The sequence below is a fragment of the Macrotis lagotis genome, chromosome 6 (genome assembly GCF_037893015.1).
Source record: "Macrotis lagotis isolate mMagLag1 chromosome 6, bilby.v1.9.chrom.fasta, whole genome shotgun sequence".
Taxonomy (NCBI): domain Eukaryota; kingdom Metazoa; phylum Chordata; class Mammalia; order Peramelemorphia; family Peramelidae; genus Macrotis; species Macrotis lagotis.
This window is the reverse complement of record NC_133663.1, coordinates 19897939-19914527: the sequence shown is the minus strand read 5'-3', so window position 1 is coordinate 19914527 and position 16589 is coordinate 19897939. Positions and strand designations below refer to the sequence as shown.

At 38.8% G+C, this 16589-nt stretch overlaps 1 protein-coding gene across 1 annotated transcript in view; it reads left to right on the top strand.

The window, feature by feature from the left end:
- LOC141490685 (uncharacterized) overlaps positions 1 to 16589 on the top strand; it is a 62117-nt gene that overhangs the window by 7590 nt on the left and 37938 nt on the right. The window contains exons 2-4 of the mRNA XM_074190837.1: positions 7205 to 7236; positions 10024 to 10080; positions 15282 to 15320. Coding sequence (XP_074046938.1) covers positions 7205 to 7236; positions 10024 to 10080; positions 15282 to 15320 — 128 coding nt within the window. The remainder of the gene's footprint in view (positions 1 to 7204; positions 7237 to 10023; positions 10081 to 15281; positions 15321 to 16589) is intronic.

The window sequence follows — 16589 nt, the reverse complement described above, 5'->3', positions numbered from 1 at the left end:
AAAGCAGGATACAAAAGATGATTCTATACGAAATCCTCAATCCTTTGCCTTTATCTGTGTGGCTTTCGAAACCATCCTGCTTGTCTGTGCTTCCATCTGTTCTCTACCTGACCATTTTAAGAAAAAAATGATTCTTTTTTTTTGCCATCTCTTGTTTCTATTCCACCTTCTCCACCTCCACCCTTCCACTAAAAAACCCAGAGAAAGAAACAGAAAGCTAAAACTCTTGTACCAAGCAAAAAAGGGTATCTTGTGTCCAAGACCTGTTTCAGGAAATATGTGGGTATGTTGGATTTTGTTTATGATTTTCTTGGAACTTTTTCAAATTAAAAAAAGCTTTTGTCTTTCTATCACTCTTCATTTCTGAGGAATTTCCTTTCAGATTGAAATTATGTGAAGAAAAACAATTCCATGCAAAACATTCACTTATGCCACCAGTTCCCTATATGTGGATAATATTCTGCTTCTCTACCAGGGGGAGGCATTCTGTTTCTCTATCTTGTACTGAAGCAAGTTTTAAGCTGATCTGCTCTGGACTGATTGTGTATGAACTATCTGCTCCTTCATTTTAAAACAAGTTTTATAACAAAAGAATCATTCAGTTACATTTCTTGCATAAGAGTTAGGGAGCAGCAAGTCAAGATAGTGCTGGTTGGCTAAGCCAATTTGATTGCTCTTTCCATCTTTGACTTTTATGTCTGCCACCCCCTTGATTGAGATAGGAGTTCAGTGTTGTGGAATAAGAAAATCAACCTGAAAATGAGAATACGTGTAGTTTTGATAGAAATCTACTGAGTGTAACTCTAAACTTGGGAATCTCTAGATCCAAGAAATGAATCAGTTGTGGATGTTCCTTAAATCTGTAGAATATTGAGTGTTCTGTGCCTATCAGCTAAGGAGTCTCAGTGATCTCTTGGAGATGATGACAGGGAAGGGGGGGCGAGTCAGCTGCCAGGGCAAGGAAAGAGGCATTGAAGAGGAAATGTGAGCTTGTCTGGAGTCCCAGAAGAGCAGAGGATAATTACTTGGCCCTGTCTCAGAGCTTCTTTTGTGATCTCCTTGTGGATAATTCTTGGATTTGGATATCTCAGCCCAATTTCTCCTCTGATTACCTGACCCATGGCTCCAGCTGCCGCTCAATGTCTCCACCTGAAATATTCCAATAACACCTCAAATAGTGTTCAAAATAAAAGCCTTTGTTATCTCCTAAACCTCTTCCCCTTCTAGATCTTCTATATTTCTCTCTCTCTCTCTCTGTCTCTCTGTCTCTCTCTTTTTCTCTTTTTTAGGTTTTTGCAAGGCAAACAGGGTTAAGTGGCTTGCCCAAGGCCACACAGCTAGGTAATTATTAAGTGTCTGAGGCCGGATTTGAATTTAGAGCCTCCTAACTCCAGGGCCAGTGCTCTATCCACTGCACCACCTAGCTGCCCCTTCATGTTTCTCTTAATGGAACCACTATCCTTCCAGTCACCCAGAAAGATGCCATCATCTACTCTGTAATTCTGGTCATAATTTGCTGAGGCAATTCTACAGGAACATCATCTCACTTGTAATATCCTCCATTGTTCATCTATCATCCCACCCTCTCTTAGGCCTTAATTCCCTTTTTCTTGGACAATTGCTTAAAAGTCTCCTTGCCTGTCTCTATTGTCTCCCATCCCTAATTCGGCCTTCATCACAAAGACAAAGTAATCTTTCTAACATATAGGTTCAGTCATTTCCTTCATTCAAAAATCTTTGATGTGTTCTCCCCCGTTACCTACTGAAATTTTTAAAATTTAATTTTTAACAAAAATCTTTCTCCCTTTTCTTTCCCTCCCCCTAATTGAGGGAGAGGAAGAAAACTGAACACTTGTAACAAGTATGCATAGTTAATTTAAATACATTTCCATACTGTCCATATCTGAGTGTCTCATTCTGTACTCTTGAGTCCATTGCCTCTTTGTTAGGATAAAGCACCAACACTGGAATCAGGAGGATCTGGGTTCAAATTTGACCTCTGACATTTAATACTTGATGTGTGATCCTGGGCAAGTCACTTAATCCTGATTGCCTCACATCTAGGGCCATTTCCAGTCATCCTGATCCATATCTGGTCACTGGGCCTAGATGGCTCCAGAGGAGAAAGTAAGGATGGGAACTTAGCATAACATCTCCTCACTCAGATCCGATTCACTTGCTTGTCATGGCATCCCCTCCCTGATGTCACGGTCTTCTTTGAGAAGGAAGAACAGGATCTCCATCATTTCGTCCTCATCTTTGTCAGGAAATAGAATGCTTCATCCCTGGTCCTGTGGGAATCGTGTTGGTTGGAGTTCTTTGAAGACAGATAAGTGGTGTCATAGTGCATAGGGCTCTGGGATCTGGAAGACTCATCTTCCTGAGTTCAAATCCAGTCTTAGAAAATTACTAGCTATGTGACTTGGGCAACTCACATAACCATGTTTGCAAAACTTTCCTCATCTGTAAAATAAGCTGGAGAAGGAAATGAAAAACCACTTCAGTATTTTTACCAAGAAAACTTTAAATGGGGGGGGGGGTTACAAAGAATTGGACATGATTAATCGACTAAATGATGATAGTTTTTAGATCTTTCAAAGATCTTTAAGATAGCATATACATTGTTCTCCTCACATCTCTCTGCCCTCATTTCACGCATGTGCATTGTATGCCAAACTCATATAGTTAGCACTTTTCACCAGTGGTTATGGTCTTATTTCCTCCTCAGTGGCCTTTCCGGTTTGCTTTCTAACCGCCTTCCTCACTTGTTTCGCATTCTTATTCTTCTTGCTCCATCGAAACTGGACTAATAGCTGTGTTTGAATCTTGATACTTCTGTGAAGGAGTCCTCCAAAGCAGAAAGACATTGCCCCTAAGCAGGGTCTTTTGGAATTAGATCTTAGACTAGGATAATAAAGAGCTTTAAATTCCAGCCATTTGATGATTTCTCAAAAGATCTGGAATTATTTCGGCTGGAGAAGAGACCTGTGTGTGGGGGGAAGGGTTTGATATTGAAAGGGCTGATGTGTGAAAGAAGAAATAATCCATCTCAGATGGTATTACCCCAATCTGCCTCCTCTTTAGCTGAGTCAGATGTGACTCCCCCTAGAATTTCCTCCTTATTCCTTGCTAATCTGAACATTCATTTTTTCATACTTTTGTTTATTATTTTTAATTTATTCATGTGTTAACTACAGCCTGACACTGATAGGTACTGGTAGATGGATACCTTAGGGATCATTCAACCAGACAACTATCTTTGAGCAGCACAGTGACCTCTTCTGGTCAACACCAGCATCTTTATTGTATCTTCCTCTCCTACTCTTTCATGTATTAGATGAGAATTTTTTTGGCTTTCGTCTCATGTCAGCCAGCAAACATTTATTAAGCACCTTCTCTATGCTCAGCACTGAAGATACAGAGAAAGATAAAAGGGGCTTCCACTCTTAAGGAGATCACAATTAAATGGACAGACAGCATGCAGACAACCATGCACAAACAAGACACTAGAATTAAGAGGAATCAGGAGAGGCTTCTTTCTAACTCTAGAGCATTGCTGTGAGTAGGGGGTGGCAGCGTGGTTGGATCTATCCTTTAGGAGGATCATTTTGACTGCTGACCAGGGGATGGAAAGGGGAGAGAAGAAACTTGTGGCAAATGTTTCAACCTGTTAACAGGCTATTGCAATATTCCAGGAATGACGTAATGAGGGGATTGCTCTAGGGTGTTGGAAGTGACAGAAGAAAGAAGGGCAGTGTTTGATAAATGCTGCTAAGTTAAAATCTACAGGTTTGGGGAGCAGATTGGATCTTTTTTTGGGGGAGGTGAGAGAAAGTGAGAAGTTGAAGATGACACCTAGCTTGCAAGCCTGGGTGACTGGGAAGAAAGTGGTGCCTTCAATGTGGGTAGCTTCCAAGTACAGTGGATAGAGCACTGGGTCTGGAGGCAGGAAGACCTAAGTTCAAATCTGGCCCAAGACATGCGTTAGCCATGGAACCTTGTTTTTCTCACTTTCCTTATCTGCAAAACAAACTGGAGAAGGAAATGGAAAACCACTCCAGTATCTTTGCCGAGGAACCATAGACGGGGCTGTGAAGAGCCAGATAGAATAACAACAAAAGACCATTAATTGGGAAGTTAGAAGGAGGAAGGGTTTGGGAAGAAAGATAATGACCTTAGCTTTGGGCAAGCTGAGTTTGAGATGTCTGTGAGTCATCAGATGTCCAATAGGTAGCTGGAAATGCGAGAATAAAGGTCAGTGCAGAGGTTAGGACTGGACAACTTAGATAAATATTTTGAGATTAGCAAGGGGATCATAATGGGATCTGCGGAAGCTGCTGAAAGCTGAGATAGTAGACAGGAAAGAGAAGAGTCCGAGACGGAGCCCTGGGGCTGGTCCATGATTAGTGGGCTTGACTTGGATAAAGATCTAGCAGAGAAGACCCAGGAAGTCTTCAGATGGATAGGAGGAGAAGGAGAAGAGATGAATGTCCTGAAAACCTAGAGAGAAGAGAGTATCAAGGAGAAGGGGTGGTGCTGGCTACAGTCACAGGCTTCAGAGAGACCAGAAAGGGGCGAAAGACCATTGGATTTGGCACCTAGAAGGTCACTGGTGACCTGGATCACTGATGATCACTAGAGAGAGAGCAGGGGGAGTGGACTGATAAGACTGGAAGTGAAACTGTGTGGTACCAGATACAGTTGGGATTCTTAGGACTTGGGGAGATGATGCATTTTAGAGCTGTGAGAGCAGGTAGAAAAGCAGATAAACAAGAACAGAACAGTGATCTAAATCGGTAGCTGGGTGACTCAGTGCATAATGTACTGTATTGGGAGTCAGGAAAATCTGAGTTCACATCCTGCCCTTAGATTCTTCCATCTGTGTGACAAGTCATTTAATCTCTGTTAACTTCAGTTTTCTCATCTGCAAAATGGGTATAATACTAGCACTTCCTGTGACTTGTGAAAATAAAAAAAAGTGCTAAGCACTTTTCAAACCTTAAAACCCTATATTAAATGTCAATTTTATCATGATTATCTAGAATCAAAGGATCAATACAAGGTAGAAAACCTTACTATCTCTGTAGGTACAAATATGGTTCAATCTATAGGTACAACCTGAGTTCAAATCCCATATGATCTTAGGCAAGTTACTGAATACCCTCTATTTTCTCATTTGAAAAACGAGGACTTGAACTAGATGATCTCTGAGGTCTCCTCTAGCCTAGGAAGAAAAGCAAATTTACTGAGTGATCAGAATGAATACATACACGTGCACACACACACATACACACACACGTATATATAGTTATATGTAGAGAGAATAAACAAACAAAAAAAGATTAAAAAAAGAAAACCTGTTTATATAAACATTTCCACTGCTTCTTTATTATACTAAAAAAAATAACTGGGCAAAACTTGATGCCCCAAGATTGAGGAATGATTATACAGGGTGATACAACTTTTGATGGGATGTGATCTGATTACAGTCCTGAAAGAGAAAAAATGCAGGGACCACTAGGAAATATGGAAATACATAGGAATGATGTTGGAATGAGGTCCAGTGAGGGAAGGACTTGGTGAGCAGCCTGAACACACTGTGATTTTTTTTAGATAAAAAAAGAGGAAGAAATGGTATCATCATTTTCATAAACAAGTAAAAGGATAGAGACGAAGAAAAATGTACAGTGATTATGTTATTGTTATTAATTAATCGTGGTATGCTTATATTAGAAATAGTTCAGATTATGTGGTCACATTGAGGAGTTTGAAGAATTTTTTATGTTGTTGCTGAAATGGTTGTTTATAATACAAAATCAACAATTCCTCAGGCTAATAACACCCTCTACGAACTAAGATTGCATCTATGACTTGGTCCTTATGCCCTAGGGAGGTATCTGAGGTACAGAGAGGTTGAGACATTTGGACCACTGATTTTCACTGATTCCAAATTGAATCCTCTTCCTTCTGTGTCTGAGATGAATAGATTGGGACCAGGAAAAAGGATAAAAAAAAAGATTTGGAATCATAGTCATCAAACCCCAGTCATCAGAAGCTTTGGGATTATGAGAGGCTCAGACCTAGGAGTTCTGGGAGATCTTCTAGATTGTCTAGGCCAGTCCTTTTAATTACAGGTGAGGAAACTGAGGCCCAAAGCAATAAAGTGACATCCACCACAATGGGTGTCCATTTCCAGCCTCCTTCTCTCTCTCTCTCTCTCTTTTTTAGGTTTTTGCAAGGGAAATGGGGTTAAGTGACTTGCCCAAGGCCACACAGCTAGGCAATTATTAAGTGTCTCAGATGGGATTTGAACCCAGGTACTCTTGACTCCAGGGCTGGTGCTTTATCCACTGCGCCACCTAGCCGCCCCCTCCTTCTCTTTTATAATGTTACTGTTGTTTGTTGTTTGTTCTTCATTTTTGAAGAAGACCATGACATCAGAGAGATGAGAGACGATGCCAAGACAAGCACATGAAGTGGATTGGGGTGGGGGGGCTGCTGTACTAAGTCACTAACCTCACTTTCTTTGCTGGAGCTATCTGGGTCCAATGGCCAGATATGACTCAGGACTACTGGAGATGACCTTGGATGTGAGACAATCAGGGTTAAGGGACTTGCCCAAAGTCACCCAGCTAGGTGGGTGGATTTGAACCCAGGTCCTCTTGATTCCTGGGCTGGTACTCTATCCACTGCTCCACTAGCTGTCCCATAATAGAGTCATTATATGGATTTTATTTATTGTTAAACAATTCATCGCTCCATTTCTGTGGACTATCTAAAGGAAAATATCTTAGTTACATGGAATAATTCTCTATAGTTGTATTTAGCATTTTTGGAATTTATCTTTGGTATTTTGGGGAAAGGGCCACTAAGTGGCACCATGGTACCTGTGTTGGATCTGGAGTCAGGAAAACTCATCTTCTAGCTGTGTGAGCCTGGGCAAGTCACTTCATCCTATTTGCCTCAGTTTCCTTAGCTGTAAAATGAACTGGAGGAGGAAATGACAAACCACTTGCATATTTTTGCCAAAAAAACCCCAAATGGGGTTCGGATGGATCACAGACTTCTGGAAAAAATGACTCAACAACATAGATTTTTTGGGAAAACATTTTAAAATGGGCATCTTGAAAATTAACATAACCATCTTGTCCTGAAAATATTTTATTTTAATGTCTTGTCTTTTTCTCCCCCCCCCCCACTCTAGCGGTTATGATACTCTCTCTTCACAAGATAAAGGTATGATCATTCTAAATCCATGTATATTTATTTACATGGATTATTTATTTGAAAACTGAAATGGTACTGAAAGGTACTGCATTTGCATTGTGCCTTGCAGTTACTTGAAAATGAGAAATGAACTTGCTTTGATCAGATTTGTTATACAGATAAAAAGACATGCAAAATCAACCAAGGCTCTCTAAAGAAGTTGGAAAAGAAACGAGAAACCAAAGGGATTTTTTTAAAAGGGCATGTTAAAAATGGTGGTAGAAATGGGAAAGAAAATCATTACAGAAAATATAGAATAATGGAAATAGAAAGTAATATCAAGAACTGCTTGTTTTTTTTAACACTAATTAAATTTCCACCTGGTTAGTAAAACAATAGAACTGATATGATCAAGGAGATAAAAGAAAGAAGAGAGACATTAGTATAGTATAAAGAGGGCTGTTTGAAGGGAGAGAAACTGCACTCAGCCACTTAATAGGGTGATGACCTTGGGCAAGTCCCATCTCTCTCTCTCTCTCTCTATCTCTCTCTCTCTCTCTCTTTAAAGTTTTTTGCAAGGCAATGGGGTTAAGTGGCTTGCCCAAGGCCACACAGCTAGGTCATTATCAAGTGTCTGAGGCTGGATCTGAACTCAGGGACTCCTGACTCCAAGGTCGGTGCTCTATCCACTGTGCCACCTAGCTGCCCCTTCAAGTCCCATCTCTTGACTAGTTTTCTCATCTGTAAAATTAATGATAATAATAATAATCATAATAACTAGCAATTGAACAGTGCTTCACAGAATGTTTTATAAATATCCTCATGATAATTCTAGAGATTAATGGTTTATATGCTTTTATTAGGACCCATGTTACTGAGATAGTTTAATTTACTTTATCAGGATCAGTTTCTGATGCCAAACTTGAGCTCAGAACTTCTGGACTGCAAGAATAAAATGTAAAATGATGTTTATCCAAGTGACCTTTTAGAGTCTTTTCCACAACAAAATTGATGATCCTAAAAGAAAATAATATATACATCTTGTATCAGGGATATGATGGCAAAAAATTTAGCAAGTGACTCTGTGGGTTAAAAAAAGCTATATATATGTATACACACACACACACACACACACACACACACATATATGTATAGCACAGTTTTAAGTTTCTACATCAACATTTTCATCATCACTGTCTTAAAGTCTAGACAATCAATAATAAATCATTCCCTGATTTATAGCATTTGTCATTTTCCACGGTAGAAATGTTTACACTGAAAACTTAACAGTTGACTCTTGTAAACCACTAAGAACTTTTGCTCATCAAATTGGCAAAAAAAAATGAGAACTCTTTTTTTGTAAGACTGTAGGGAAAGGGGAATAATAATAATATAAAACACCTGGGAGAAGAACATTTTTCTTGAGGCTCAATCTGACTGTACAGTAGAAGCGTTATGAAACAAATCTTCTGTAAGTCATGACCAAATTATCTTATTAGAGTATATTCTGAGCATGTAAGATTTTAAAAAATAGCCAGGCAAAATTTTTCATAATTTCTTTGAAAAGAGAGAAAAATAGATATAAACTTAATATCCAAAGGATGGGGAATAACAAAAAAATTGTCATTGAACAGTTTAGTGGGATATGATATGACTACCCCCATTCAAAAGAGAAATGCATGACGACTGCCAGAAATATAGAAAGACAAATGAAATGATGCTGAAACAATGCGCAGTAAGTAAGGAAGTTCCAGAAAAGTAGCATGAACAGTTTGATTTTCTGTATTAAAAACCAGCCAATTGTATGTACATAGTTCTATATGTTCGCATTCAAATGCAAAAGGACAATGTTGGGGAAAGCATAATAAATTTGTCAATATTTATTTATTAAGGTATATTTTCATTATAAGTCATTCAGGTTACGTGGTCATGTTGAGTTCCTTGGGGATTTTTGTTATTGAAATGCTTATTTTTATAGTAATCTTTTCCCCAAACACACAAAAGGAACCCATGACATCTCCTTTTTGAACCATTGTTTCAAGGTTAAACTCCTTGTATGACCAGGATTGTTTCCCTTCACACACTGGCCCCACTTTTTTCCCAGCCTCATCTTATATTATTCTCTAACTTCCAAACAATACCCATCTTGCCAGGTAACTTAGAGATCATTATCTGGAGGAGAAAACAGACTCAGTTCAATATTAGCTCATATTTAGTCAATTAAGGTAAAAGAGAACAGTCCTGCGATGATCCTGTGATTCCGTTGGCTGTTGCCTTTGGGTACTGCCAGACTGTTGGCGCTAGGAGATCTCTAGTCTGCTTTCTCTATTCCAGAATAAGTGGAAAAGCAGGTGTTGCCCTTTATTGCTTCCTCAATACCAGTGAGTGTGAGCTGACCCCAGAAAGCAAAAAGTACAGTTCCCTTTGTTTAGCGTCTGATGACTAAGAAACGAAGCCAAACACTGCCCCACCCTGTGGTAGGCGGCTTATTATTTTCTTTTTTGGTGTTTGTGATCATTCTTTTCTTTCTTTTTTTGTGGTAATTCTTAAGATTTACTCTGTCGAAAATAATTTCCCTGCTAGAATGTAGGCCAAAGGTATTTAAAGTCATATGCCTGAGACTCAGACCTTATTTTTCTGACATGAAATAGCCAATGTTGTGGGTTGGAGGCTGGCGTCAGTGATGGGATTAGGAGGGTGACCTGCTTATTTATATACATAGGGCTAAAATAGACATTATTTGGGGGGCTTATGCACTATTGTCTTAGCTTTGTTTTAATTCTTGTATTTTGAATTTTCTTTCTTTCCTTAATATAGAAAGTTTATCAGCGAGTCCTACTTCTTCTCAGGATACTTCTCCAAGCAATGGGTCAGGTAGGAGGAGACTTTGGCTGTTTCATATCAAAGTTTACTGGAATGCAGGTTAAAAAAAGGGTCAGATTGTATTTTGATAGTGTGAGGGGCAGAGTTAACCTGATTGCCCTGGGAATATTGTCATTACAGTTTTCTTCTATATTGTGAGGTCAAGTTGCAAGTATTTTGGTTTATGCAAGGCAATGGAGTTAATGACTTGCCCAGGGTCACACAGCTAAGTAATTATTAAGTATCTAAGGCCCTCCTAACTCCAGGGCCGGTGTTCTATTCACTGTGTCACCCGGCTACCTCTTATTCGGTCAAATTGTGACTTTTAAAAAAATCCCCCTAACATTTTGTTACTTTTAAATTGTTTTTATATTAATTATATTAGATTATATTATTATATTATATTAATTATAGATTCCTCCTTGTGGGGTTGGAATCTATGCCATCATTCAGGGCTCCCTTGGGAGGCTACTTCTGACTTTGCCCCTTTGTTCTTGCCCTCCTTACACAATTACTTTGTATTCCATTGTTGTATTATCTTCATGTTTTCTTCTGTGCATACGTTGTATCTCTGCTGTGGAACAGAAGTTTCTTTAGGCAAGAATCCTCTGTTTTTGTTTAATTGTTTCTTATTGCATAGCCTTGTGCCCATAGGAGGCACTGAATTGAATTCAGCTCCCTAAATTGAATTGTATTCTGTGTTGTCCAAGCTTTCAGAAGCTTATATATGACATAGCCCTTAATTCCAGATTGACCTTTTTTTCCACCCACGAAGCACTAGGCTCCTACTTGTGACTGATGAAGGAAAACCAAAGCTTTCCCCAGATAGAATTATCTAAACAATGGGATGTTGCTTTGCAAAAAATCTGAGTCATCTTGCTTTGTATAATCATGGCAAAAGATGATACTGTAATTTCTTTTATTGGCCTCTTTTATTGAGGCAGTATGGTCCTAGGGGAAAGAATGTTGGACTTGTAATTGGAAGATTTGGATTCAGATGCCACTCATAAAACTGGCTGAGTGATCCTGGGATATCTATTGCCTTGGGCAGCCTTCTAGGCCTTCTAATAAGTTATGATTGACTCCTGATCTGCCCAAGATTTTCCCAACGAGGAAATCCCAGGTCTTCCTTGGTGTGTCCCAATCTGATCGTGGGAGGGAGGTTGGGATTGCGATGACCAAATGTCTTTGTAGGTCAGTGCCATTGCACCTATTTTTTAGGTGGCACATCTGCTGTTTTACCCTCAAAGTGATGTTCCACAGTAGTTTGTTGTTTCAGATGGACAGTTTGTCCAAACTCCTAGTGAAAAAAGAGCTAACTATTGAGGTAGCAAACTTTCTCCATCCTGCCATACTTAAAAGATATCCTTTAAAGGGCATTCTCTGAATTTAAGTTGGGCTAAGTGAAAATGCTAGCTATTAAAGGGGAAAAATGGAGCTGAATAAAATATTTATAGCTGTGTTATTTGTATGGCAAAGAAACTGGAAACAATGCACCTGCTCAATGACTAGGGAAGAATGAATCAATTAAACATAATACATTGCTTTTGCACCCCTAACATATGGCAAAGATGAAGACTAAAATTAAAAGTGAGAGGGATACTGAATTTGAAATCTGAATTCCGGGTTCTTGCTCCTGACTTGGACAGTGATGACTTTTGTCATTTCAGGAAAAAAAAATTTTCTCTTTGGGCCTCAGTTTCTCTATCTGTAAAAATGGGAAGATTAAACTAGATAATCCCTAAATGATTTAAATCCTGTGATGTGATATTCAGTAAGGCTGACTAGAGAGGGCTGAATCAGAAACACAATATATACAGTAAATACAAGTAATTGTGATTGGACCTGGACCTGTGATGTCACTGACATAGGGAAGGCACAGATGAGCAAGCTCCTTTGGTCAATAGAAATGCACCTTTTCCATAATACTTCTAGAGTTATCTAGAGCACTAGAGTCTGTTTCATATTTGTGACTGTAGGAAAAGTCAGATTCCAGCTCTTTGCTAATTTAGATTTAATATTGGAAGGACATGCAAAATTTGTAAAAGCTCTGACAGTTAGCAAAAGGGGATTTAGTTGGCCATAGTCAGGGAGGGATAGTTAGAGAGGAGATCATTTTGATTCAGTTCAACATTCTTCCTTCTCTTTGCTGTCAGTCATTTGATGATCTGGGATTAGAAGGATATATCCCTTGTGATTTTTGGTTCTCAGGAAACCAATCAAATCTTGAGGAAAAGAACCATCCCAGCTCACATGGCGGGGACTCCCTCCTATACTCAGGATCTCTCTGCCAATATTTATCAAGCATGGTCTTTGAATTCAGGTCTTCTTGCTCATTACGTCAGTTCTCTCTCTCCTATACTGTAACAGCAAAACAAAATACTCAAGGGAAAAATTATGCAGATGAACAAGAACTTAGAAGGGTATGTGAAAATGTTATTAAAATTATAGTGGTTTTAAATAATGACATCAAAGAGGAAGCATGATCATCTACTTTGCCACTGCCTTCTACAGCCCAAAGGACATTTCTAACTAATTTGCAGCTGAAACCTGTTCAATTTTTTTTTGAGACACTTAGGGTTAAGTGACTGATCCTGGGTCACACAGCTAGTCTGAGATTTAATTTGAACTCATGTCCTCCTGAGAGTCAGTGCTCCATTGACAGCTCTACCTACCCCACCCCCATAAATTATTTTTCATTATAATGGAAACTCCTCAAAAACAGGTATTATTTTTATTTTTGTAGCATTTGATTTCCAGCACTTAGCACAGTGTTTTATACACAGTAAGTGGTTATTATATGCTTTATTCATTCATTCAAAATTAGTATACTCATTTTTAAACACATTTTAAATAATTTGGGAGTTTTGGGTTTTATTGAGGTTCTTTTTGGTTTATTTGAATACTTTTGTTGATGCTTACTAAGTTTAGAATAAAATATGAAAAAAGAATTTTTAGTATTAAGTGCTAGGATTCGATACTTTTATATCTAATTATGTCACTTAGCTATTGTATTTAATAACAGTAACAATAATAACACATTATGGTAAATGCTTTATAATTAGCTTCTCATTTGATCCTCACAATAATTAACCCTGGGAGGTAGTTGTGGAAACTGATACAAACTGCTTAAATCACTAGTCTGGGGTCACACAGCTAGTGGACAGATTTGAACTCAAGTCTTCCAGGCTTCAGATCCAGTGCTCTATCCACTGTGCCAACTAACTGCCAGTGTTTGGTGTTGGGAGAGAATGGGTTGGCTGTATACTGAGACTCCTTCCTAGACAGCTTTTTTCCCTTCCTTCTTAGCAGCAACTTTCCCATGTGCTGTTATACCACCAGGTGGCACTACTAGCCACTGACCTGATCCTATTTATCAAAGCCATCAGACCTGGAAAGTCCCTTGTTTACCATGGCAGTTATGCCCAAGTCCCAACACCCGTGGGAACTGGCAGGAAGACCTAAACTCTAAAATTCTTAAACTCTGCCTCTTTTGGAGTAGCCTCTCTTGACCTACTATTCTAAAGGGTGTGGTTAGTGTGGATTTAATCTGATCAGAATAGCTCTGAGCCCCCTTGTAAGTGAGCCCTAGTTCTAAAACCCTTCCATAATGACACCTTCAACACAATCAAAAGAAGACAGAAAAGCTTAACTACATACAACATTTTTAACTCTTTGGTATAGATTCAAAGAAATGTAATGGTGTCTGACCAATACAACTCCAATCTCAATTAATAAATCAGTAAACATTTATTAATCACCTACTAATATGCCAGCATTGTGCTAAGTGCTGAGACAAACAAAAGAGACTAAAGAAAGTTTCACTCTTCAAGGAGCTTTCAATCTAATGGAGAAAATAGGCTTTTAAAAAAGAAAAATATTTTTCTCTCTTGTCTCCCTGTTCCCTCCCTTCTCCATTGGGAATCTTTCTATTTTTCAGATGAAGTAAATGAGGCCAGGCTAGGTGATTTGACTTGCTTAAGGTCACACAGGTAGCAGCTGGGGGTGGGCTCTTTTATTTTCTGGAAGTTGACCTTTCTTAGGTAGAGAACTGACTAGACAACTTTTCCTTTCTGTTACTTTATTTCACTAGAAATCAGAAAAGGGCTGAAGACAGTAGCACAGCTTGGAATAAGAATTAAAGTATTCTGGCCAGATCTGGAAGTTTTAAGCTTAGGGTCTCATGGAAACATGAGAGGATAAAGACCTTGTGGCAGCATGGGGAGTGGGGGGGTGGGGAGTAGAAGTGGGAGGGGAGTCATTTACCCCAGCTGCATATGAAATAGTAATAGATTGGAGAATTCCAGGCTCTCCACTTTTCTCCAAAGTGGAAAAAAAATTGGAGCATGGTCTTGGATGGGAGATATTTTCTCTATTTTTGCCTGGGTAAAAAAGGAAATTCAATTATATTAGGGACAAGATAAGATAGCACAATTTCAGACAAAGCCATTATTTGAAATTTTGACCAAAGAACCAAGTTGTATCTCTCCCCTTGCTTGCCAAGAAGTAAGAGTTCTTTACGATTTTGTTTATTTATTTATATTAGAGCCATTTCTTAATGTACTCCTCTGTAGCAACCCTCCATTGTAATCAAAAAAGAGGATTAAGCAAAACTATCTCTATATGGTCCATTTGATATCTGTAGTCACTCATCCCCCTTCTCAACTGAGAGTAGGAAGAAAATGTTTTCATCATCATTTGTCTTATAACAATGTCTGTCATTGCCTTTGGTCAAAGTTCACTTGCTTTTTGGGGTTGTTTTCATGTATGTTTTTGTAGCTGTGCCTATTCTTCTCCTGCGTTTACTCTCTTCCAACTGTCTCAGTTCCAAATTCTTCATATTTATTCTTGATGAATTGCGCAATAATATTCTAATACATGTACATATCACAGTTTATCTAATCCCCAAGCTATGGGCACATCCATTTTGTTTCCAGTTGTTTTTGCTCTTTGCTACCATAAAATGTATTGCTATGAATATTTTGGTGTGTTTGGAACCTTTTGATCTCCCTGGGGTTTTTATAAAGCTAGTTAGGAGTAGTGGGATTGGGAGGTGTGAATCTTCTCTTTTTTACAAGGCATGCTTCTGACTTTATTAGGAGTTAACAAGCTAACATGACTAAACAGAAAATTAATTTTTTAAGTTGCTTTTAAATATTCTTGAAAATGTTTGTTTTGTATGAATTGTTTGATTCATGTAATTTTTTTTTTAGGAGATGACAGTGCTGACAGCAGTTCTGAAACAGAGTCTGGTGAGTTTTAACTGATATTTATGGGAAAAACCTATCAACAAAAAATTATTCTTTTTTTGTGAGGCAATTTGGGTTCAGTGACTTGCCTTGGGTCACACAGCTAGTACGTATCAAGTGTCTGAAGCCAGATTTGAACTTAACTTCTCCTGACTCTAGGAGAGGTGTTCCATCTACTGTCCTACCTAGTCACCTCCCTTTCTTTTAGATTTTTTTTTTGGAAGGCAGTGGGGTTAAGTGGCTTGCCCAAGGCCACACAGCTAGGTAATGATTAAGTGTCTGAGCCTGGATTTGAACTCAGGTACTTCTGACTCCAGGGCGGGTGCTCTATCCACTGTGCCACTTAGCTGGCCCTCACCTCCTTTTTTTTTAAACAATAAATAATTCTTAATCAGTTAAATGACTTAATTAAATGACAGAAGATTGTTCAAGATCCAGGGATCTTTGGGAGTGGGAATCTCAGGGATGATTATGCCTGTTAATTCTTACCAGTCTGGTGGGCACCATTCTTTTTTGTTATTTTCTGTTAAGTGGACATGCCATTTCCTTTTAAACTAAAGTCATGCCCAGGGGGTTTACCAATTCCAGAGTTTGTGGCCCAGGCACTGTGACAACTGGGAGGGAGGGTTGGTGTGGGGAAGGCCCCCCAGAGGCTCACTCAGTAGCTAGCTTTGTGATTGGCAAATGAAGGTGACAAAACAGGATGATGTGATGAAGAATGATAGGAAGTGGTTGTTATGGGAACAGGTAAACCTGTTTTTATTGGCCTGTGCTCATAGCAGCCCATGTTTGGATTTCATGCTTGGTGTCATTCTGAAGCTAATTTAGGATGTTTTCCTTTTGTAGAAGAGAAAAATCACAACTGGAAATAGGAAAGTCAAGTGAATATACTGTTTTGTGTTTTTTTCTTTCCTGTTAAAAATGAATAGAAACCTTGAGAGTCTTCAAGCTAAAGGTTTTCTAGGTCATCTTTTACTGTACTAGCTTAACTTGAGCATTTCAATTATTTGATACGAGAAAATTATTTTTAAAAATTGAAACTTCTATATTTGGAGGTTCTCATGTCCCTCATTAAACTCCAATGTGCTCCCACTTCTAGAATTAAAAAGAAGCAACAGCAACAACAACCAGACTCCTCCATTGGACATTTCAAACCAAAACTATTTCAGTATTGTCAAACATCATCCCCTTCCTGCCCTCTCCAGTGTGTCATATGATGCTCCCTTCTTTCCTCCATCTGTTTGTATTGGCAGACTCCCATGCCTGGACTGA